Source organism: Pteronotus mesoamericanus, unplaced genomic scaffold (assembly GCF_021234165.1).
Source record: "Pteronotus mesoamericanus isolate MK-2021 breed Mesoamerican mustached bat unplaced genomic scaffold, CSHL_Meso_final contig_52, whole genome shotgun sequence".
Lineage (NCBI taxonomy): Eukaryota > Metazoa > Chordata > Mammalia > Chiroptera > Mormoopidae > Pteronotus > Pteronotus mesoamericanus.
In genome coordinates, this window is record NW_026555189.1 from 11,984,382 (window position 1) to 12,010,032 (window position 25,651).

The 25,651-nt window shown below is 41.4% G+C and overlaps 1 protein-coding gene across 3 annotated transcripts in view; it reads right to left on the minus strand.

Annotated features, from left to right (window-relative positions):
- Nucleotides 1–25,105, minus strand: part of TANGO6 (transport and golgi organization 6 homolog) — a 133,684-nt gene extending 108,579 nt beyond the window's left edge. For 2 of the 3 annotated variants that reach the window (XM_054579275.1, XM_054579276.1), the window contains exons 1-7: nucleotides 24,973–25,082; nucleotides 16,814–17,454; nucleotides 14,586–14,702; nucleotides 12,824–12,965; nucleotides 9,609–9,745; nucleotides 7,270–7,432; nucleotides 5,441–5,523 (exon numbers count right to left, since the gene is read on the minus strand). In XM_054579275.1, the coding sequence (XP_054435250.1) occupies nucleotides 5,441–5,523; nucleotides 7,270–7,432; nucleotides 9,609–9,745; nucleotides 12,824–12,965; nucleotides 14,586–14,702; nucleotides 16,814–17,454; nucleotides 24,973–25,069 (1,380 nt within the window). In that variant the 5' untranslated portion in view covers nucleotides 25,070–25,082. Of the gene's footprint in view, nucleotides 1–5,440; nucleotides 5,524–7,269; nucleotides 7,433–9,608; nucleotides 9,746–12,823; nucleotides 12,966–14,585; nucleotides 14,703–16,813; nucleotides 17,455–24,972 lie in introns of all 3 variants that reach the window. The other variant, XM_054579277.1, reaches the window with a different exon arrangement.
- Nucleotides 25,106–25,651: the final 546 nt, after the last annotated feature.

The window sequence follows — 25,651 nt, forward strand, 5'->3', positions numbered from 1 at the left end:
GTATATCCATACACTGAAATACTATTCAGCATTAAAAAGAATGAAGACTGCTTCGTGCTATAATATGGATGAATCTTAAAAACATGTTAAGTGAGGAGAGGTTGAGGGGTGGAGGGATCGGAGCAAAACGTAAAAAGGACTCAGGGACATGGACAACAGTGTGGTGATTACAGGGGCGGTAAGTGTGAGGGAGTTACACAGTAATGGGGAAAAAACACAATAAAAAATATTTTTTAAAAACATGTTAAGTGAAAAGCCAAGTATGAAAGACCACATATTTTATGGTTCCATATACATGAAATGTCCAGGACGGGCAAATCTATAGAGACAGAAAATCAATTAGTGGTTGCCTCAGGCTGGGGGCAAAGTGAGAACAATGGGAGTGACAGCTAATGTGTATGGGGGTCTTTTATGGGTAACAAAAATATTCTAAAATTGGACTGCAGTGATGGTTGCGCAATGTTGTGAATGTAGTAAAAATGCTGAATTGAACATTTTAAATGTGTGAATTGTGTGGTATGTGAATTATATCTCAATAAATCTGTTGAAAAGAAAAGAAGGAAGAGAGACAACTGGAGCTGGAAATGTTCCCAAAAGCCTCCCTAAAATCAAACACCCTCTCGCACCCTCCTGTTACCCAGTGAGTTGCTGAATCAGTTCAGCCATCCCAGATGTTTTCCTTTTTTCCTGCCGTTGAGCTGTACTCTATAATTTAGTATTAGCAGTAACTTAATAAAAGGCGACAACACATCCTTTGTAGCTAAATTTTATACACCGTTTATCACCAGCATACACATTTCCTCTGTTTTCCTCCTGCAGCTGAGCTGCCAAAACCTTGCAGAGGGAAGAATCACCCTTCCGCACCCCGCCCTGCCTTCCCCACAGTTCCAATCACCGAGCACAATCAAGTGTCTAAGGGAAATTGCTGTGCTTGCCTCTCCCAGAGGTTTTAAATTCACCAAATTGTTCACCAATCAGAAATGAATTCCCCCGCTCCACCCTTTTGGGGCAATCAGTAGGAGGAATGACAGGAATCACTATTGCTGGATCTCTCTGTTCTCAGAGGCTATTCCACTTGCCAGTAAGAAGCTGTTTTGCTTTTACTTTTAAAAGCAATTTATTGACTTCCAAGGAACATTATGAGGGGTTTATATAAAAGTTTAGTCAGAATTAGCCCAGGTTGGTGTGGCTCGGTGGACCGAGCACCAGTCTGCGAACTCAAAGGTTGCCAGTTCAATTCCCAGTCAGGGCACATGCCTGGGGTCTGAATCCGGTCCCCAGTTGGTGGCAAGTGAGAGGCAAGTGATCAATATATCTCTCGCACACTGATGTTTCTCTCTCTCTCTCTTCTCCTCCCTCCCACTCTAAAAGTAAATAAATACAATCTTTAAAAAAACTTTAGTCACAATTAGTCCAACGCTTACCAACACTTTCAAGTCTTTCTGACATGCCACACCCAACCATTTAACAGCTTTTCATCATGATATTCCTTAGATGGGAAGGGACTAAAGATAACCTTTTTGAAAGTTAGTTGGGCCTTGTTTTCTAATTCAGATCATTTGCTTTCCAGGCTGCTCTACAGAGTTTCTTATCTTTCTATAATCTGAAAATTCCTTACTACCAATATGCAGAACAGGACATAAGAACTTTGTTTTCCTAAGTCTCTAAATGGGGCATTAAAAAATACAAACGGCATGATATTCACTAAGTCACTGTCATGTTTTATCTATGAGCAATGTAATTCCATACTTGTGTGCCAGGTCATCCCTGTAAAAGGTATATTCTGTGTTTTACCAGCAAAATTAAATAAAAGCATAGAAAACATCTCACTTTAGTACAAAATGAGTGTCATGGAGAATCAATTTTGAATTTATAAGCCTGCATTTTATATCTACGAATTTATTAGTGGCATACATAAAGCTTAATACAAAACAAAAGCACGTGCCTTCTTATCTAAAAGAACGTGACTTCAGATTGACTATATACCCTCTTATACTGCTGGTGGAAATGTAAAATGGTGAGGCTACTTTGGAAAACGTATTATATGATTCCATTTATATGCAATGTCCAGAATAAGTAAATCTACAGAGACAGAAGTAGTTAGTTAATGGCTTCCTAGGGCTGGGGCGAATGGTGGTGAAGGAAATTGGGGGTGGTATGGGGTTTCTTTTAGGGTAGCGAAATGTCCTAAAATAGATTGTGAGGACAGCTGCACAAACCTATGAATATACTAAGAAACATGGATTTGTACACTTTAAATGAGTAAACTATACAATATGTGAATTATATGTTATAAAGCTGTTTTAAAACAAGATTTACTCTACATTCAAATGTCCATCAACTAATGAACAGATGAACAAAATGTGGTATAGTCATACAATAGAATATTACTTAGCAAAAAAAAGGGCGGTGGAAAATAACAATATATGCAACACATGAACCTCGGACACATTATGCTGAGAGAGGGAAGCTGGACACAAAAGAGCACACGCTGCATGATTCCCTCACACAAAAGATCCACAAGAGGCAAACCCAGAGCCGCAGAGAGCAGGCTGGTGGCTGCCTGGGCCTGGAGCGGGAACAGGGAGTGACCGCAAGTAAGGCCGAAGGGGTCTTTTGGGGGTGACTGAAATGTTCTCAAACTGTATCATGATGGTTTCAAAACTCTGTAAATGTACTAACAATCATTGAATTGTACAATTAAAACATTATTTTACAGTCTGTAAAGTATACCTCAAAAAAACTGTTTTACAAAAATAATTTACCTTAAAGGAGGCAAATAGCACATTTTTTAAAAGGGACAAAATATATGAACAATTTAGAAAAGTAAAAATATGAATGAACTAAAAACACAAAAAAATGCTTACCCTCACTAGTAATAAAAGAACTGCTAATTAAAACTACAACGTATGCAACAGATTGGCAAAAACTCCATGGAAACAACTCAAATGTCTCCCAATAGAAGAATAAACAAATACATGGTGATATAGTCACATAATGGAATAACATCTAGTACCGAAAATGAATGAATTAAAGTCACATACATTACAATGTCATTTAAACACATTTATAATCATGCACAACAATCCTTCAAATACCTTACAGAATAATAAACACAGATTCAGGACAGTGACTCCCTTCAGGTGGGAAGCCAGGGAGATGTGAGCAGGGATGAGTAGGCAGAGAATTTCAGCTGAGTGATGGGTGTATGAGCGTTGTGCTCTCACATTTTTTGTATGTTTGAATGATTATATTTCATAATAAGCTAAAATTTGAAAATTTACTCTAAAATATTTAATTTACTGCCATAGAAAAGAAATGAGGAATGTGGAATATAAATTTTTAAATTACTGAGATATAATTAACAGGCCATAAAATTTACTCTCTTAAAATGTACAATCCAGTGGTTTTTTGTATATTCACAAGGTTGTATAACCATCACCACTACCTAATTCAAGAACATTTTCCTCACCTCAAAAAGAAACCTCATACCATGAGCAGTTACTGCCAATTTTCTGTCCATAACTCCTAGCAACCACCAATCGACTTTCTGTCTCTACGGATTTGCCTATCTTGAACATTTCATACATATGGAACCATATAAGGTGTGGTCTTCTATGCCTGGCTTCTTTTTAAACTTTTAAATTATAATTTCTACATGTTCATCTGTGTTGTGGTAGCTGTCCATATTCTATTCCTTTTTAAGGCTAAAAAGTAGTATATTATGTGGATATATCACATTTGTTTATCCATTCATCTGTTGATAGACATTTGGATTGTTTCCATATTTTGGCTATTATGAATAATGCTGCTATGAACATTTGTGTGCAGATTTTTGTGTGAACATGTTTTCATTTTTCTTGGGTATATACCTAGGAGTGGAACTGCTGGGTCATATAACTCCATGTTAAACTTTGTGAGGAACTGCCAAACTATTTTCCAAAGTAGCTGCACTTTTTCACATGGAGTATAGTTTTGAAAGTTGTTTTTCTTATAAATGTTATTAAGATTTTGTTTATTTATTTATTTTTTAGAGAGAGGGGAAGAGAGAAAGAGAGGAAGAAAAACATAGATGTGAGAGAAAAGCATTGATTGGTTGCCTCTCGCATGCCCCCAACTGGGAACGTGGCCTGCAACCCAGGCATGTGCCCTGACTGGGAATTGAATCAGCAACCTTTTGGTTCGCAGGCCGGCACTCAATCCATTGAGCCACACCAGCAAGGGCCTCTATTAAGTATATTTAATAGTAAAATACTATTGTAAATTTCTTGAAATACACTTTAAAAGAGAATATTTACCCTAAGTCCATCTGGCCCTAGCACAATGGATTTTATTTTTCCCTAAAAATATATTTTTAATACATACCATATAATCATAGAGAACATACAATTTACATTTTTATCATTTTAAATACATATTTAGATAAGTCATTTTCAGGATTCATTCATTCAGACTTCTTTATGAGGGTGATTACTATCAAAAGTTATAAAGTGGATTCAAAATGTTTATATACTTTTAGGAAGCCTACAGTATTGTAAATGTCTCTGTCAATTTCTTTAAAAGACATGCCTTCATCAGTGACATGTGCCAGTTTGAGAATATAAACTGTTTAACATTCAGATAAATGATGAAACTGACAGTTTCAAATGTGTCAATTTTGCCCTGGCTGGGTAGCTCAATTGGTTAGAGCATCATCCTGATACGCCTACATTGCAGGTTTGATTCCCAGTCAGGGCACATGCAAGAATCAACCAATGAATGCATAAATAAGTGGAATAACAAATTGATCTCTCTCTCTCTCTCTGTTCTTTCCCCTCTCTCTAAAGTCAATAAATTTAAAAAAAAATTAAATCCATCAGTTTTTTTCACCAACACCTTATGGTTTACAATTTCAAAAAGTGAAAAGATTTAGTCCTGGCTGGTGTGGCTCAAGGGTCTGAACATCAGCCTGCAAACTGAAAGGTCACCAGTTCAAATCCTGGTCAGGGCACAAGCCTGGGTTGCGGTCCAGGTCCCCAGTTGGGGACATGCAAGAGGCAACTGATTGATATTTCTCTCCCTCTCTCTCTCCCTTCCCTTCTCTCTAGAAATAAATAAATACAATTTTTTAAAAAGTGAAAAGATTTATGATTTGGAATTTAAGATTATTTTAATTTTTAAAGTACCTATTAAAAAGGCAAAATTGTTTTATTTTTTTTTAATTTTACTTATTAATTTTAGAAAAAGAGAGAGAGAGAGAGAAAGGTCGATTTGTTGTTCCACTTATTTATGGATTCACTGGTTGATTCTTGCATGTGCCCTGACCAGAGATCAAACCTGCAACCTTGGTGTATCTGGCATAATGCTCTAACCAACTGAGCTACCCCACCAGGGCGACAAAATTATTTTAAAAGATTAAGTACAAATATAGCTAAAAACACTAGTGACTCAAATTACCAACCTTAAATATATCCTCAATACATCTACTAAGTTCTTCTTCTGTCACCAAAATGGTCCCTGGCACCATGTCACTCTCTGGAATCTCTGGAGAACAAAAGCCAAAATTACCCTCACTGAGGCCAACAGAAATAACAGTTCATTTTTAAGCCACTTTTTGAAGAATATACTGATTCTAGGATAGATTCCTATTAAATATAAAGGAATTTTAAGTATTTACTCAAATATCTTGTTTGTCATGTCCAAATAACTTTCACTTCACCATGGCTCAATCTGGTGAAGTTTTACTAAGCCAAAGAATTAGACTTTCTCCATCCCTCCCCACCTTACCTCTCCACACATACCCAGAAAAATTCATACTACAAAATGACTTCTACACAAAGTATACACAGACCTAAATTTGGTTTAACCATAAGATTGAACTTTTTCTTTTTTCATTTTTAATCTGAGGAACTACTATCTAGAAAATTTTTTTTTAATCACTAAGAATGCTATAATGATACTTAGCATCCCAACATTAAACTCAATAAAACATAAAAACACACCAAGGGAAGTGGTGAAAATATCAGCCTTTTAAGACATTAAAACAGAACTACACCCCCTGGACAAATATGGAGAAATCTGAACATCAAAATGAATGACAGGAATGTCTGTTAACCAATTAAAAAAGAACCTATAAATCTACACTGATACTTAAGTAATTATTTTTTTAAAGGGGTGAGATAGGGAGAAAGAGAGAAATCTTTGTAGAATACCAACTAACAAAATAGAAATAACAAAAGAAATGGAAAGTCACCGTTTTACTGGCAACACTCTTCAATGGATACTAAACCATAGTATGAAAATATTTCATAGTATGAAAGTATTTCATAGTATGAAAGATTATTGAGAAACAAAGTATTCACACAGCCTGAGACTATCATTCCACAGATAACTTATTAATTATAGAGGGAGAAAGGTATTTTAATAAAAGCGAAGTCTGTGTACTACCACCTTAATCAAATCATCAGGCCTGGCTGGTGTGGCTCAGTGGATTGAGTGCCGACCTGCAAACCTAAGAGTTGCAGGTTCGATTCCCAGCCAGGGCACACGTCTGGGTTGTAGGCCAGGTCCCCCAGCAGGGGGTGTGCAATTGGCAACCACATATTGATATTTCTCCCCCTCTTTTTCTCCCTGCCTTCCCCTCTCTAAAGATAAATAAATTAAATTTAAAAAAATCAAATATAACCTTGCTAGGATAAACTGGTAACGTATGCTCCTTGATCTGATGAAGACTGAGAAAAATTCCATCATCCCATGTAGTATCCCTGCAGATGTGTTTAACCTGGACTAATCATTAGGAAACAATTAGACAAATACAAATTGAGGACCATTCTATAACCTGGGCTCTTCGAAAATGTCGTGTTGAAAGACAAACAAAAAATTGGGGAACTATTCTCTAGTAAAGGAACCTAAAAAGACGTAAGTGAATGTAATGCATGATTCTTGATTGAATTCTAGATTTTTAAAAAATAGCTATAAAAGAAATTCTTGGGACAATCAGAGAAATCTGAATAAAGTCTGTATATTAGATGATGTCTACAACTCACTCTCGAATGGTTCATAAAAAAATGTACACATATACAAAGAGAAATGATAAAGCAAGGGTGGCCAAAAAATAAGAGTTGGTTAATCTAGGTGAAGAGGGGTGGTTCATTGTACTCTTCTTGGAATTTATGTGAAATAGATTTTTCAAAATAAAACACTGGGGGCTGGGGGAGGATGAAAACTAAAGACACTGAAATGCCAGACTGAAGTCATTTACAGGAACCCCAATCACCAGTGCTCCTTTACCTGCTGTACTTAAACATCGATGAAGAGGCGCTAACACTGGCTGAAGCAAATACTTTGCTGCCAGTTGTGGGCGTTCTCTTGACATAGTTATGAAGGCAGTGGTGGCCACTCTCTGAAATTGTCGTGCTGTCAATTTATCTTGAAAGTGAAATAAATCCAGAATCTAAAAGAAAAAGTATATGAAGTAAATACCAGGCTCTTTACAGGGGGCATTACATTAACTAAGAAGAGAAAACACTCATTTCTTTAAGCCAAAAGATAAACTTACTGCAATAACACTGATTCAACAAAATCTTTTACTTTTTTTTTTCAATTTAAAAACCTAAGGTCTTGACCAAGTAAGTCAGTTGGTTAGAGCATCGCCCCATTATGCCAGGGTTGTAGGTTCCATCTCTGGTCACGGTACATACAAGAATCAACCAATGAGCCCTGGCTGGTGTGGCTCAGTGGACTGCGTGCTGGATTGCAAACCAAAGGGTCGCCAGTTCGATTCCCAGTTGGGGCACATGCCTGGGTTGCAGAACAGGTGTGCGGTGGAGGGGTGCATGAGAAGCAGCCACACATTGATGTTTCTCTCCTTCTCTTTCTCCCTCCCTTCTCCTTTCTCTAAAAATAATAAATTTTTTTTAAAAAAAAGAATCAACCAATGAATGCAGAAATAAGTGGAACAACAAATAGATGCCTCTCTTTCTCTCTCTCCCCTTTCTCTCTCTCCCTCTCTAAAAAAAATCAAAATAAAATTAAAAAAAAAAAGTTAACAACTGAGTATTAAAGGCTGTGAGAACTGCAAAGACTATGTTTTTATTAAATAATTTTATCAAATTTATAAAATATAAGCTCTTTGCCAAGTATTAGGAAAATAAAGCTTTAAGACTAAAATTAAGTCTTCCCAAATCACTATAATCATTTTGGGTATATTTTTCCAATATAGTTTTGTATAATTGGTTTTCCTTTTTAATTGAGGCCACACAATATTCAGTTTTGTGTATTACTGAATTCTTCTCATATTGTTATAAATTCTTCAAAAATATTATATAGCAATAGACTTCCAGTCAAGATGGAGGCATAGGTAGACACGCTTTACCTCCTTGCATAACCACAAAAAGAATTACAACTAAATCTCAAAACAACACCCAGAAGGGTCAGAAAATAGAACTGTATGGTAGTCTGACAAAACCAAGGATTTAAAGAAGCCACATTCATGCAGATGGGTAGGAGGGATGGTTACCCGGAGACGGGCGGAGAGGTCAGGAGACACAATGTGGCAGGAGAAGCAGTGGCAGCAGCGGAACAGGCACAGGTGGTCCCACCTTCATGTGTGGTAGATAAAAATCAGGAGACGGGACTTGGGAACCAGCGATCCCAGGCCCAGGCCAGACTGCAGAGCCCAGGGTTCCAGAGCCAAGAAGATAAATCCCCAAAACTTCTGGCTATAAAAATCAGTGGGGGGTGGGGCGGTGGAAGAAACGGCTGGATTTTCAGGAAACTCCACTTTAAGGGCCTGCGCAATCTTCAAGTGTACACAAATTTACCCACTCTGGGATTCGGCACCAGGGCAACAGCTGGAAGGGCACCAGTCCCATAGAGGGAGTGGATGAAGTGACTGGAAACAGGGCGAGCGCTGGGCAAACCTTCAGAAGCCAGGCAACAGCACAGTCCCCTCTCTGATCCCTCCCCTGACACAGAGCCACAAATCAGTGAGGTGGGTTGCCCTGCAGTGACGATTACCTAAAGCTCCGCCCCACACAAGTTACAGGTGCCTCTTCTACAGTAGGGGACACCTACTGAGACAGGGAGTCAAAGCAGCTCTACCTAATATACAGAGAGCTGACAAAATGAGAAGACAAAGAAATATGGCTCAAATGAAAGAAAAGAACAAAACCCCAAAGAGAGAACTAAAAGAAACAGAGATAACCGACCTATCAGACGCAGAGTTCAAAGCACTGGTGATCAGGATGCTCAAAGAACTCAGTGAGTACAGCAACAACATAAAAAAGACACAGGAAGGAATGAAGGTTACACTAAGTGAAATAAGGAAAAAGTCTACAGGAACCAACAGTGGCAGGGATGAAGCCAGGATTCAAATCAACGATTTGGAACATAAGGAAGAAATAAGCATTCAACCAGAAGAGCAAGAAAAAAGCGTTTAAAAAAACAGTAACAGTATAAGGTGCCTCTGGGACATCGCCAAATGTCCGACATCCGAATCATGGGCTGCCGGAAGGAGAAGAGGAAGAAGAAGAAGAGCTCTTACCTCACTGTTAGAGGAACATTAGAAGTTTTCTTTCTGTAAATAGGCAGAGCATCCTCAAAGGTTCAAAAGAAACGAAATTATTTACCTGGGGGCAGATATCCCTATAGTAATCCTCCGGTGACAGACACTGCTGGGGACAAGAGGCCAAAATCTTTGCGATCAGGTCACACTTCTTCCAGTCAGCAGCCGCCGCCTCAGCGTCACTCCCACCAGCCGCCCCCGCTGCCAACAGGGGATGGAGATGTCAAAAACTCAGAGCAGCCTCCCATAACGGTCCTTAAAGTTTAAAGAGTGTTTTTCTCTACTGAAAATTGTTTCTTCCTTCTATAAGATAACCTATACCTCTGTACTTTTCTTTCAATGTTCTCTGAGAAGTTCAGAGAAGAAAAAATAGCACTTACAGCACTTATTCATTAAAATATTACTCATATGGCTTGAATACAGTATGCCCTCGATGTCTTCAACAGCTTCTGCAACTGTAAGTGAAACGCTGTGTAATGAAACCAGATTTACAGTAACCTAAGTGATATAAACAGGAGTTTAGTTCCTAGGGCATCTCATCAACATTTTAATAAAATAACATTGAATGAACCGACATTATTTGCAGACTGTACTAGTTTATTACTACTAATAAACACTGAGAAGTACTTTATCTGAATCATGTAACCATGTGTGTGAGGAAAAAAAACCCAAAGGCTGGGGCAAGACCCTCTAGAATGGAATAGGGGGAACAATCCCCAGAGTTCACCCAGGGCGGAGGACACTTCGTGCTCCCGCCAGTGAGCATGCGAAGGCCTCCTAACACACAGGGCATCAGGCACCATCTCAGGAGACTACTTACTGCCTTAATAGTGGGGCCAAATTGCCTTAGATTAAAGGCTGCTCTAGACCCATAATAATAAGGCTTAAAAGACAGGATCGAGGAGCATTTGAGATCTCGCTCCCTGGCATATGTCCTCAGTTTGGTTCCAATAAACTCTTACAAAAATTCTCAAAAAAAACCAACAAAAAAACCAACACATCCAAAACACCCGGGTCAAGGGTATCAAGCTGAGTCTAAGAAAATTAACTGTATCCCAGAACAGAGCTGCTTGACTCCTCCCAGGCAACTGATAATTTTCGCTCTGTGGGCCCCAGAAGCCACTACAGGCAGAAGTGGGTCGGGTGGAGGGGGCAACACTACAGCCGCTCTAGACCAAATCTCTGCCTGCCTGCCTGCCGGCCCCACTGGCCTCACCTTTGCCTGTCGGACAGGACTCAGGCACGGTTACCGCACCAGAAGTGGAGAGTTGAGCCTGATGCGCTCTCTCCTCCTCCCTCACGTATCTCCATTTCCACTGCCGCGGCACTGACCCAAGCCGCAGTGACCTCTCAGACGACGTCTTAACTGATCCCCCTGCTTCTGGCTCCTGCTCTTACCTAACCCGTTCTTCACACACCAACCAGAGAGAGATTTCTAAAATAAGGCTCCAGCATGTCTCTCTCCTTCTTAAAAAGCTTCCAATGGTTTCTCACTGCCTCAAAATCAAGTCCGAAACTCTGAACTAGGCGCACAGCCTTCCATGATGTGGCCACCCCGCCCAATCCCCGCTCCTCGGCCACACCACCCTCTGCCCTCGCCGAAATTTCCTCAAAACACCGCGCTCTTTCCCACCTCAGCTCCTTCGGACATGCCTACCATAGTCTTCCCTCACTCTTCACCTGGGAAAGCCCAACTCAACATCCAGGGTTCAGTTTAAATGTCGTTTCCCACAAAAAGCTACTAAGTTTGTGGTAATTTGTTAGGATATGCAGGGGATATAAGAAATAAGGAAACGAACACCAAAAAAAAAAAAAAGGCAAAAGGATCACCAGGATAGAGGTGAAGGGAGAGCCTAGGATGACAGCTGTGTAGAAGGCAACTGAGCCAGGTTAGAGAAGACTCAGACAGATGTGTCCAAGAAGATGACACTGACATAACTACCTGTAGTATGTGAATGTATTAAAAAGAGACTTAAACAACTGAGGGAAAGTTTGAATATTGATTAGTTAATAAGTACTTTAAAAACAAAACAGACTAAGAGACTATAAAAAACAAAATAAGCTAGCTATTAACTCTAAGAAGTACAAAAGTTGAACAACAAAGAAAAGTAATTATAATATACTACATTGCTTAGCTGTAAAAAATAATTATATAGGCCTGGCTGGTGCGGCTCAGTGGATTGAGCGCCAGACTGCGAAGCAATGGTCGCCGGCTGCATTCCCAGTCAGGGCACATGCCCGGGTTGCGGGCCAGGTCCCCAGTGGGGGGCACGTGAGAAGCAACCACACATTGATGTTTCTCTCCCTCTCTCCTTCTCTTCCCCTCTCTCTAAAAATAAATAAATAAAATCTTTAAAAATAATAGTAATTATATAGTTAGAAGACTTTATAAACACTGAATATTGATCTAAACAAAATTAAGATATGGCTATTACGGAGATGGGAAGTATGCTTAGGGGAATGATGGTAGGGTAGAGAAAGAGAACAAAGTCCTTCGCACACATGGTGAGACGTTAATAGATGATTCCTAAGACTGAAAAATTATGAAGGTGCTTTGTATGCATTATAGTTAGAAATATAAAGGTAAGTACCAGAAAAAACTCTCTAAAAGAGTTCAAAGTGGTTGCTTCTGGGGATGGGAAATGGAGCAGAATAGTGAAAGGACTGTTGTTTTTCTCTATGAGCCTTGTCAACCTATTAAACTCTTTACTGTGTGCATATACAATTTTGTTTCAAATATAACAAAAAATATATATATGAAAATACTACCATGCTTAGCATAATTAACTTTTTTCTGTTAATGAGGACTTAGAACATGTAACTGTGGAAATGAATCTAAAACCTCATCCCAAAGTGTGCATCTCTACGGTATGTCCAGCTTCCAGATAACTACTTTGTGGTTTAAGTCCTGAGACGAAGTCCCCTTGGCACCCTGCTACAAAGCCCCTTTTCCACCGAGAATTTCACGTTTTCTTCAGGGTTTTACGTGAACTTCCTGTGCAATGTTTTCATCTGATCTTATAAATCATTGGAAACAACAGGCAATATCGTTCAACCCTGTGGGTAGTGTACCATGACTGTTTTAGAAAAATGGCAAGACAGCGAGTTTCTTTGGAAAAGAAATTCATCAAGTTTAACTTCCAAGTCTAACCTCCTTAATCTCCACAAAGACACAGTATAGTCTCAATCAGGTTTTAAAGGCAAATGTTAAAGACCAATAGATCACTCTGATTTGAAGGAAAATGGATACATCACAGCAACAAATGTTCTATTTCTTACCACCTGCTCCTTCCAAAATGCCCCGGACCACTGCCTGAACACCACTGGGTCGCATCAGCCTCTCAGACAGCAGCTGCCCGCAGAACCGCCGAAGCCAAGCTGGGGCGCGACACCTCGCTGGTGTCTTCGCGTCTGTGCAGGACTGAAAAAGGAAGGGGAAGGTACAAACTGAATGAACTGAAATAGATAGGAAGTGTAGAAATTGTTAAAACATACATATAGACAGAGGCAGACTGACAATGAACAACATGCTATATAGACCTCAAAAGAGCAACATTTTTTCCTTTAAAAAAAAAAAAAAGGACTTTCCTTTATAAACCTTCTTCAGCATCACTTTTAAGCAAGTAAAAATTCAGTGAGACTTCAAGTGAAATAGCAAGTGAAGTTTCAAACCCAGAAACAGATAAACACGTCACTGAATAAAATACAGCTTTTGGGAGCACAAGGTTAATGTGACCCATCTCTGAATGCAATCCTTCTAATTGAATCTGGCTGCCAAAGAAGACTCCTGTGACCATTACTCGCCACCGGAGGACAGTTCACAGCAGTGAGAGGGCACTGCAGTCCTTGCTTCCATCGTCCTAACTACTGGGATTCCTTGTGATGCAGGAATTTGAAGAAAGAGTTGGCTTTCTTAAAGGGCTCCTTTTTGAGAACTCTGTGGAGCTCCAGGAACAAAGAGACTTGGTGTCCCTTATTTTGAGCACAAATGTTAACCATTTCGCTATCAATCAATGCACTTAACAATGTGAGCCCCCAAATTAGTGATAGAAACATTTAATCCTAACTAACCTGTCCTCTCTCTTTTATTGAGGGAGGATTGAGAATTACCATTTGAGAGTTATGATGTGCCAGGCATTGTGCTAAACGCCCCCCCTCATAATCTCAACTACTGCCATCCCCATTTTATAGGTAAGGAAACTGAGGGATGGAAAGATTTACTAATTCACATAGCAGCACACTCAGTTTGAATCTCAGTGCGCCTAACCCCAGAATCTCTGCTTTCTACCACATTATCATGATAATGCATTCGGTCTAATCTGGCAAACTGTGGACTCCTTCGGAGAAGCAGAGTGTGAGGCCAGAACAAGGGCGGCAGCCACAGTAACGTCTAAGGACTAGACGGAAATGACGTCAGCTGGGAGAGATCTTTGTTGCCACCCTTGGCTGGCCCTTGTTCCTGACCAGGGCCAGTGCCTCTGGCCCTTCACACTTCACTTACGGAGGTTCATAACTAAAATTTAGGTCCTAAAAGCAAATTGATAATTCCCATCTACATCCTTAAATTCCATCATTTCAGATAAATATTTATTTTTAAGGAAAAAAAGAAACTATCTTGAGCCTAGTAGAAAATACACTTTTATGTTTTTCAAAGGAGCTAAAAATAGTTCCAATAATAGCCCTAATTTTAATTTCTTGATTTCAAATACTCCATTCAAAGAATAAGATGTCCAAATATTTCTGCCAAAAGAATGTATTGTCAAACAGCCAAATTTTAGTTTAAAAATATCTAGTTTCAATATGAATAAAATATATTTTAAATAAAACTGCCACATTCTTGGGAATAGTGTCCATCATTCCATTAAAAAAATCCTTTTAAGTTATACTAAGGATCAGTAAAAGTTAGTTTTACAAACACCATTTAATGACCTAAAGGGTGAAATATGATTGACCTAATTATGGAATTTCTCAGGAGAAGACAGCACACTGCACACTATCACTAATGATGCACCCACAAGAGTCCCCAGGCCTGCGTCCTTACCTGGGGTGACCCCCCCTGGAGGATAAGTAATTCTCGAACTGCTAATGGTTGATACACTTGATCCAAGATGTCTCTTAAGGCTTTCCTTGATAGGACTCTTTCCTCTTCGGTTAACACCTAAAAGAAAGATGCACTTGGCTTTAGCGGAACGTAAACCAGGCAGGCAACAGAAGGCAGTGTTTTACAGTACTGCACTAAGGCTCTTGTGAGCGGGGAGGGAGGAAGCTGTAATACTGAGCCACTCTTGGCCCTCTCTCCATCCCCTCACTCCCCTCTGCGCAGGAGATCTCACTGACTCACCTTAACGGTGAGTTTGGAATAAACTGGCTGGCTGGCTTGGGCACACAGAGCTCAGCTCGTTCCTCTTCCACCTCTTCAGAGCGAGTGCACATTCTGTCCTGCTCTCCCTTGCTCTGGCTTTTATGGGGGTCGTGGGGAGGGAGCAGCACATGTGTCTAACTCTGGCATCCACTGTTGGGAAGCCCATTTGTCTCCATCTACAAACAATATCCTCCAACTTTGCATTAGCAAGTAATAGAGGTGATGTTTTGACTTGTCATCTCTCTAACTCTGTTAAATATCTTACAATTCATTCAGAACCTGGACAGCAAAGTAGGGTGCTATTTATGGGGCCCCCTTGGACCTCAACAGTACTATCCCCCTTTGGTAGCTCAGTCAAGTAGCCAGAGCACCACCATTACCGTTGAGCAAACTGAGGTATAGGGGCTGCTTAGGGCAGCAGCTGGAGCCAGGACTTCCAGCTTCACATTTCCCCTTCTGTCAATGTCTTCTCCCACCTTCCTATTTGGTCCTTTTTGTGTGTTTCCCTTTCTTTCTCCCTCCTGCCAGAGACCCCCGGGCGCTGCTTAGCCCCAGTAACAGCCATAAAGCCTGTGGAGCAGATGCCCCCATCTCAGGGAAGCGCAGGCAGCCGGAATCAATAGGACTGTCAGAACTCACACCCCGTCATAAAGAGCAAAGCGCTCTGCTCACATAACATACATTCCCGTCACTGCTCAAATGATAGTGGCTCTTAGGTAAATCTTTGCGAGCATAGGCAGGAGAGAACGTAGAGAAGGGAACAAACAGAAAAGAAGCAAGTTGGAAGGTGACGTTGAAAGGTGACAAGGAAATGAGGTGGGTGGGCATTCTGAGACCCGGCTGCAGGGGCTAAGGAATTACCCTGTGTATGAGTTGCCCTGACCCTCGCCACACTCACACAGTAGCTGCTCCCTCGGGCCAGCCTACTATGCTCATACGGGGGTCCTCCCATGGGGGCGGGGTCCCTGCAGTGTTAGACTTGTGAGTCTTGTCTCCCCAAATAATGTGGGAGCTGTTTGAGGACAGGACTATGGCCCATGCTTCTGCAACTTCCACAGCACCTTTATAGTCCAGATACTCAAAACCTTGCCTACTGTCGGCAAAACACAGGCAAATACCCCTAACACCTACTAATAACAATGAACATCGACTGAATTATGCAGCATACCAGGTACTTTACCTACTTTATCTCATTTAATCTTTCCAAGAACTTAATGAAGGAGGCATGGATAGTTTAATACTAATATTAATAGTAATTACTTTTTGATGAGCACCATTGTGGATTGGGCTAGGAGCTTTATACACATTAACCTACATCTTAACAACCACCTTCCAGGCAAGTATTATTATACAACTCTATAAAAAAGGAAACGGCCCTGGTGTGGCTCAGCTGGTTGGGCAACATGCCGCAAAGCCAAAGGTCACCGGTTCAGTTCCCGGTCAGGGCGCATGCATGGGTTGCAGGTTCAGTCCCTGGTTGGGGGGCACACAAGGGGCAACCAACCGATGTTTCTCTCACATCGATGTCTCTCTCCCTCTCTTTCTCCCTCCCTCCCTTCCCCTCTCTCTAAAAACAAAGAAATAAATAAAATCTTTAAAAAAAAAAAAAAAGGAAACAGAGACTCAAAAAAAATTGCCTGTGATAGCTGTCTTATATAATGACAAGGGATAGGTGAAATGGACTCTCCAGGTGTGCAAAGGACTAGCACCCAATAAATGAAAGCTCCAACCCCCTACAAATTTCATTTAGCTACTGGATATGCTTTCACATTCAATAGGAATTCTAGATCTTTCCATCAGTCCCTTTCCAAAAAACTAAGGATTATCTTTTATAATAACCACACACAAATATATATACATACTCACACAGACATACCCACAGTCTCTCACTCTGAACATATATTTACCTCTTCCTCGGGTTTTAGCGGTTTTCTCTTGGTTGGGCAGAATCCCAGTTGGCACAGGCCAGCTGCAATATCCCCGAAATGGCGGCAGAAAATCAAGCTCCCCAGAGATGCGTGCTGAGCAACATTTAGGAGGACCCTGCAGCTGGTGTACAGTCTCCGGGTTGCATCGGGGGCAGCATCGAGACATACTACGTCTTGAACAACAGCCCCAAACTCCGTTCTGTATCTCAAAGGGACTCCAACACCAGGCATGAGATAGGGACAGACGCCCAAGGTGACTACAAACTGTAAAACCGACTGGACAGTCTTCTGCTGTGAGATACTGAGTGTATCTGGGCTCAGGGCAGGAGCGGCTTCCGGAGTCCTGGCGTTGGGTTTGCCTGGGATGAAATCGGCTGCGAGGCGGAGCATGGTTCCCTTCAGGCACAGGAGCAGCAGTAAGGTTTGCGAGGTAAAACTCCAGGTGACATCCACTGAATTTTGTGGCCATTCTGCCTTACTAGCAATTTCATCCCTTAGCAGTCTGAGTTTCTTCCAGCGAGGCTCCTTCTGAAATCTGCCCTCCAAAGCAGACAGGTTAGATTTTAAAGTAGCCAACAAGACGTCATGTTTTGTGATCTGTAGTGAACTTGAGCCTGATCCTTTTAGGAAGAAAAAAAGAGATAGCATACATGGAAAATGAACCGCACTTCCCTCTGCAGGAGCGCCTTGCCCACCCCAGCCCATCCCGAGGCCTGGCTCAGACGCCGCTGCCTGTGGGAAGCCACCCCAGCCCAGGCAGAATTCAGGACCGCGTTTCCTCCCTTCCCGCCGCACAGCAGATGTAGTCAGAACAGAGCCCCTCACACGTGACGCTGCATCTAGTTTGTTTCTATTCCACTTATGTTCTCAAGGCAGAGGACACGTCGCAGTCACTTTACTGGGCTTAAATTGTGGCTAGAACAGGAAGCTAGAAAGCTGAACATTTACCACCAAAGATTCATTCAGTCAAACTGTTCTCGGTGCAGCCATTAAATTATATCGAACACTATTTAATGGCATGTTCATTAAACATATTCTAAAATGAACACAGAGTATAAAATACTATATACGGAAAAGATATGAACTTTACGGGAAAAAATACAAGTGAATTTTAAACATGAAAATGATTAACTTTGCTCCTAAAAGAAAGGTAAATTTAAAAAACTGTACTAAAATAGCACTTACCATGTACCAACCTGCTAACATCCAAGTTTTATAACACATTAAGTGGCAAGGTTTGGAAGAAAAACACACTATTCATACATTTCTTGTTAGGAACTAAAATGGTACCTCCCTAAGGAGAGAAATTTGGCAATATCCAGCAAAATTACATAGGCATTTAACCTTTGGCCGAACAATTACATTTTTAGGAATCTATCCTATTGATACATGGGCAAAAATGACACATATACAAGGTATTCGTTGTAGATCATAGTGCTTCTTGTATTAACAAGACTTAAAACAACTCAAATTCTATTAATAGAAAACTGACTGAATAAACAATAGCATGTCCATACAATGGATTACTTGTAAAAGGGAGGACACAGATTTCAGCGCATCACTGTGCAGTAATCTCTAACAGATATTAAAATTTAAAAGTAGACTTTTGGTCAAGATGGTGACATAGGCACACGTGGCTGGCCTCTTTGCACAGCCACATCAAAATTACAACTAAGATACAGAACAACCAGCCCTGGCTGGTGTGGCTCAGTGGATTCATTGTTGGCCTGCAAATCAAAAGGTCACTGGTTCAATTCCTAGTCAGGGCACATCCTGGGTTGTGGGCTGGGTCCCCAGTTAGGGGTATGCATGTGGCAACCAACTGATATGTCTCTCACATTAATGTTTCTCCTCCTCTCTTTCTCCCTCCTGTCCCCTCTCTCTAAAAGTAAATAAATATTTTTTAAAATAAAAATAAATAAAATATAGAACAATCATCACTCAGGAACATAAACTGAAATGAATGGAAGTCTGACAACTATGGAATTGAAGAAACCACATCCATCCAGACTGGTATGAGGGGCACAGATGCCAAACGGTCTAGCCCCACACCCATGTAGATAAAAATTTGGGAGGGATATCTCAGCAACAAGGAGTCCCAGCACCACACCAGGCCCCCAGCCCAGAATTCCAGTGCCAGGAAGACGAAGTGCCCACAGCTTCTGTCTGCAAAAACCAGTGGGGGTTGATTCAGTGGAGAAGGCTGCTGGATCCATAAGCAGTTCCTCTTGGGGATCCCACACACAGGACTCACCTCCTCAGACTCGCTCCCTCTGAGCTCCAGCACTGGGGTGGCAGCTTGAAGGGCACCAGTAGTACAAAGGGAGAGCCTGAAGTGTCTGGCATCAGGGCAAGCAGAGGCCACTGGTCCTTTGCTGAGCCCTCCCCCTACAGAGCCGGTAAGCTGGTGCCATATCTGAGACTCCATCGACCTCGCTAACATTTTGGGACTGGCCTTGGAGATCCCCAGAGGCTCTGTTCCACCCAATTTATAGGCCCACCCAAGCTGCTTTTCCATAAGAATGGATCGTCTTGGCTCCTAAATCCTATCAAACAAGCAACAGCTGGCTTCAGTGAGCACTAGCGGCAACCAGATTAGTCACAGCCTGGCTTCACCTGGGAATCTCCAAGCCCAGCACAAGAAGCAGCCATCTCAGATAGCTTTACAGCTCAGGCAGGGTGGCCCCAGGCAAAACACAGGTGGGGGCTGACCTTGGGCTGCACCACCCAAGAAACACCAGGGCCAGCACACCCAGTGGACAGCTACAGACCATGTCAGAGCACCAGTACCGCGCCCCTGCACAGCAGTCCTCCATGGAGGACGAAGGTTGGTGGTAAGAGGTCACAGCCAATCCTTGCAGCTGACTAGCCTGGGTAAATCCCTCCCATTGATCTGCCAACAGCAACCACAGCTCAACTACAAGAGGAGGGTGTGCTCAGGCCACACAAAGGGCGCACCTGGAGTATCCAGCTTGGGTGACAGGGGAGGCTGTGCCACTGGACCCTACAGGACACCTACTACATTAGACCACACTGCCAAGACATGGAGTCAAAGCAGCTCTACTAACACATAGAAACAAACACAGGTAGGCTGCCAAAATGAGGCGACAAACATGGCCCAAATGAAAGAACAGATCAAAATTCCAGAAAAAGAGCTAAACTAAATGGAGATACACAATCCATCACATGCAAAGTTCAAAACACTGGTTATAAGGATGCTCAAGGAACTTAGTGAGGACATCAACAGCATATATAAGATTCAGTCAGAAATGAAGGATACACTAATTGAAATAAAGAACAATTTACAGGGAAACAACAGTAGAACAGATGAAGCCAAGAATCAAATCAATGATTTGGAACATAAGGGAGCAAAAAACAACCATGCAGAACAAGAAAAAAGAATCCAAAAAAATGAGGAGAGTATAAGGAGCCTCTGGGACAATTTTAAGAGGCCCAACATTCACCTCGTAGGCGTGCCAGAAGGGAATGAGAAAGCAAGAAATTGGAAATCTATCTGAAAAAATAGTGAAAGAAAGCTTCCTTAATTTTGTGAAGGAAATAGACATGCAAGTCCAAGAAGTGCAAAGAGCCCCAATTATGACGGATGCACAGAGGCCCACTCCAAGACACATCATTAAAGACCAAAGGTTAAAGATAAAGAGAGAATCTTAAAAGCAAGAGAAAAGAAGTTAGTTGCCAGAAAGTTGCCAGGGGGGAGGGGGGAGGGGGAGAATGGGTGAAGAGGTGAGGGGACTAAGAAGTACAGATATGTACAGAATAGCCATGGGATGTAAAGTACAGCACAGGAAATGGGAGCAGCCAAAGAACTTATACACATGACCCATGGACATGAACAGTGATGGGGGGACTGCCTGATGGAGTAGGGGGCGCTTGGTGGAGAGGGGACAAAGGAGGTAAAATCAGGGCAACTGTAACGGCATAATCAATAAAAATATAATTTAAAAAATAGATTTCCTGATAAAATTTCAAAAAAGAAAAAAATAAATAAAAATAAAATAAAATTTAAAAGTAGTCCTGGCTGGGCAGTTCAGTTGGTTGGAGCGTTGTCCCCATCCGCCAAGGTTTTGGGTTCCATCCCGTCAGGGAACATACTAGAATCGACCAATGAATGCATCAATAAGTGGAACAAGTCAATCAATCTCTCTCTTAAATCTATAGAGTTAAAAGTAAAGTGTAGAAGAATGTATACAGTATGTTACCTTTTGTGTAAGAATAGAAGGGAATATGAAATATATTATTTTATTTTTATTTTTAAAAAAAGCAATGGAAGAACAAATTAAAACTAAAATAAATTATCAATAGAGGGAGGAAACAAGGGATAGGGATTCTTCTTTTTTGCTTAATTATATATATTTTTAAAACTTTACAGTGAATATGTATTGTTTCTGTACTAAAAAAAAGTTATTTTAAGGTCATAAAACAGTAGGTAGTATATGAGACCTTGTCAAAAAGAAAAATAGTATTTCCCAAGATGTAGTCTCAAGATAGTGGGATTAAGGTCATTTTAATTATCTTTTAGCTTCTCTATATTTTTTAAGCTTTACTATAAGGAACATAAACTACTTTATAAAGATAAAAAGGAACAATAACATTGTTCTTTTATAATGAGAATCAAAAGAATTTTCCAGTACTTCTCTAGGGCTGTCCAGGGCATGTTCTGACTCATTGGCATGAAATGTGGTTCCTTTGGCTAAAGATACCTAAAAAGGAAATAAGTGTTCTCACGGCTTGTTGCCGCTACCCATTAAGATCACTAAATAACCTCTAAGTGACTTCTTGTGACTTTATAAGATCTTTGAACCCAAACACAGGACACAAAGAAGGTGATTTAAAACAAAAGCTGTTTACCAGGAGCTCCTTAATAAAGCAGTCTCTTCTGCCCTCTACTGGTGATAAAAATAAAATCTTGAAAATAAAGGCATTCGCTTAAAGCAGCAGTTTTCGAAGCGTGGTACAGGGACTTAGGTTTCGAGGGGGCTTCCCATGATTCTCTCAGAGAGTCTGCAAGGTCAAAACTATTTTCATAGTAATAATTAGGCATTATTTGCCTTTTATGCTCTGACTCTCACATGAGTGTACCAAGTATGAAAAAGACAAAGTTCAGGTTCCATACTGCAAGTAACCTTTAAAAAATTACTTCTTGTTTTTGGCACAGTATAAAAGAACATACACCGTTATCTGAAAAGGTGATTGAACTTTCTTCCTTTTTCCAGCTACATAACTATGTGAGTATAGATTTTCTTCATCTATTTCAATCAGAACAATCTATCACGACAGACTGGAGAAGCAAATATAAAACTATTGCTGTCTTCTAATAAACCAGATATTAGTGGATGAAATTTACGAAAATGTAAAACAATTCCACTCTTCCTGCTAAGTTATTTTATTTTGCAAGATATATTTTTCATTAAAAATTTCATTATGTTAGCATGCCATGGAATTATTGTTATTTTTTTAAATGAGTGTAAAAGGTTTTTCTTAAGGTCTTAATTTCTCATATAGTAAATATTGATACATATAACCCACAGAAAATCTCTTTAAAGTCCTCAGCAATTTTTAAGAGTGTAAAAGAGTACTGAAACCAAAAAGTTTGAGATCTGCTGCCTTAAAACAATGTTTTCCAAATTTCAGTCACATAGCACTTTCACAATTTTTGCCATTTATCCGAGTACCAGCTATATTGTAATGTGCTTCATTTATTTCTTCAAATTGTCATTTTTTAGAACTTGAAATGGTGCCCTCATGAACAGCATTATCTATTCTCTCCAATCACCAATCTAAGTATCTCTGCTTCATATTTAAAGGCAGGCTTCACTATTTGTGTGGTACTTTTTATTACGTTCAAAGTGTAAAACAATGTGGCATGCAAGAATAAAGTGGGACACAGCTTCATTATTTACAAATTATTGACATTTTCAGCCCCATCTCCCCCCTGTAATTCAAAGTTAATAACAAGAGTCCAGTGCATCTATACTTAGGCATTCATTGGCCCTCCTTTTTTTTTTTTTTAACAAACAAAACACTAAAATTGATAAACCCCTTTCAAATTCTGCACACACAATTCCTAAAAATGGAGGTAGAGATATTATTTGCCCCATGCTAGAGAACAGAAACAGAAGGCAGGGGAAGAGACGTGCTTAATGCAGCCGAACTTTCGGTGGCTCAGACGTGAAAGACCGGAGCGTCGTCCTTCCTGTCTCTGCAATCCCCAGCTCGGCGTCCCTCCTGCGGCCTTCCACAGCCTCACCCGGGGACCACTCCTCCAGCCAACGGCCGTCTGCGCCATCCACTCGCCACTAGTGTTACCCTGCCGTGTTGAATATCTTTTGGTTTTTATGTATATAGTTCCACCTCCCCAAACGGACCAGAAGCTTGAGAGCACAAGTTGTCACACATGTTTGTATTTCCAACAGCACTGAGGAAAGAATACTATATACAGTTAACCCTCAGTAAATATGACCCCAAAGGTAGAAAATTTACAGATGAAAAAACGTTTAATTCAGGGAGAAGCAATTTTAATCAGTACTTTCATCCTGTCTCCTCAACTCCCTGTCCATCGGGGACATCTGAATACGCATAATGCACTGGTATTTTTAATTCTCTCAGCCCCTGATACGATCAAAGAAAACGGCAGGCAGCTTTGTGTGCAAAAAAATATTTAACCATACTAAAAAAAATTATTCTTTTTCAAATAGGAATGCTTGGACTTTTGAGTTCATGTATGTAATTCCACCACATGCTCCTCAAGATTTAGAGGCGTCTGTAAATGAAGTACATGTGCTTTGTGGTAGATAATTACTTCCAACTTTTTTTTGCTTTTTTAACTTTGTTCTCGGTCATAGTTGACATAGTTGCAGTTGCTAGACAAGTGGCCTCTCAATTAGCAAGTTAAAACTCTAGTTTGCAGTTTCTCCACTGAGGCAATGTAGTGTAGTTATCACACGACAGGGGAGGCCGCCTGAATTCAAATCCTAGCTTGGCCGCTCACCAGACTGACACGGAGCAATTTCCAATGTACCGGAGCCTTGGTTCCAACATTCGTGAACCAGAATACAAGTAACACCTAGCTCGTGTGATTGCTGTGAGCATCAAATGATATGTACGTAAACATCAGTATAGGGATTGATACTTCGTAGGCACTCAATTACTATTATTAATAACTTCTTTTCACGTCCCCTGGGTATGTGGGAGTTTTTGTTTGTGGGAGTTTTGGCAGTTTGGGCGGGGGAGCTGGGTGTCTCAGATTTTGAGACTTGGAACATCACCTCATGCCATTTCATGTACCTTACCTTGCTCACCCTAAAGCCCTTCCCCGAAAAAGGACCCTCTGTGTCCTTTCTCAAAGCTCCAGATAATACCTGAGGATTCATACGGAATAATTTGCTTTGGTCTGAGAAGGGGGTTCGGTAAACCTCGGTCCTAGGTCAGCATCCTGGCCCTAATTGGACCGCATGATCTTGGACAAGTTACCTACGTCTTCAGTGAGGCTTGAGTGTCCTCCGCTGTGAAAGGTGAGTGGCAGGCTAACCCACTCCCAAGGTCCTTTAAGATTCTAAACTGGGAAGATCTTGGCACCACGAAAGATTATAAGTGACTGTAAATCCGTCCTAGACTGTAAATCCCTAAATACTCTCGCCAAACCCAGCTCAAAAGTCACTGATTCCCTTTTTGAGATTCCGCGACATTTTGTACAGATCTCCAGAGTCCACATTAGACCCTACACCCTCCTCGAGAGGTTGGAGCGTCGTCACCTTATCGTCACGAGCGCCACCCCGCTCTGAAGCTGTTTCCGCGTCCCTGCCTCCGAGGGCTGCAGCACAGAGTGAATGAAACCACGTACCCAAGGCGCTTACACAGTGCCCGGCAGAAGGTGAGCGCTCAAGAGACCCTGGTTACTATCAATACTCAACGAATCCCATCCCTCCTTGAGCCTGGGTTTCCTCAACGGTAAGAGGCTGGACAGACAATACCCAAAGCCCCCAGGGGAGGGGCGGCCGCCGGGCCTAAGGCCCCTCGAGGGCCTGGGGGGAGCACCGTGTAGGATCCAGGGCAGCCGTGGAAGACGGGCGGCCCTGAGAGTCCCGGGTGCAGCCCAGCGCCGAGGTCCGTCCTCTCACCTCCCGGGCTCAGCAGCAGCTTCAACGCCTCCAAAATCTGCTCCAGACCGCACGTTTCAGGAGCCCCGTGGCCCGGGTCCTGCCCAGGATCCGCCATTACTGGAGTGGCACACTCCGCTTGCGACCTGCTCAGGCGCCTGGGCAAACCAGGGCCGGCGACCCCCGGGCCGACGCCATGTTGAGTGTGGCAGGAGCCTCACGGCCTGGGGGCGTGGCTACCGGTATGGGGCGGGGCGGCCTGGTCAGGAACGCCCACTTTGCAAAATAAATTACTTTCTCCCGGCCGTTTAGTCCCATAGCAGTAGCTCGGTTGGTTAGAGCGTTCTCGCATTTGCGGGTTGGACCCATGATTAGAGTGCATACAAGAAGCAATCAATAAATGCATAAATAAATGAAACACGATGTTCCTCTCTCTCAATCAATAAAAACTTTTTAAAAAACCCACAGATAACACAACCTGTCTAGATGCACAATTAACTGCTACATCAAGAAGGAAATTGGCCCTGGCATAGTAGCTCAGTTGGTTAGGGCATCCCCATACGCCAAGGTTGCGAGTTCCACAGGGCACACAGAAAAATCAACCAAATGAATGCATAAATAAGAGGAACAACAAGTCATGTTTCTCTCTCACTGCCTCTCTCTCAAAATCAATAAATAAAAAAAAGGAAATTATCTTATC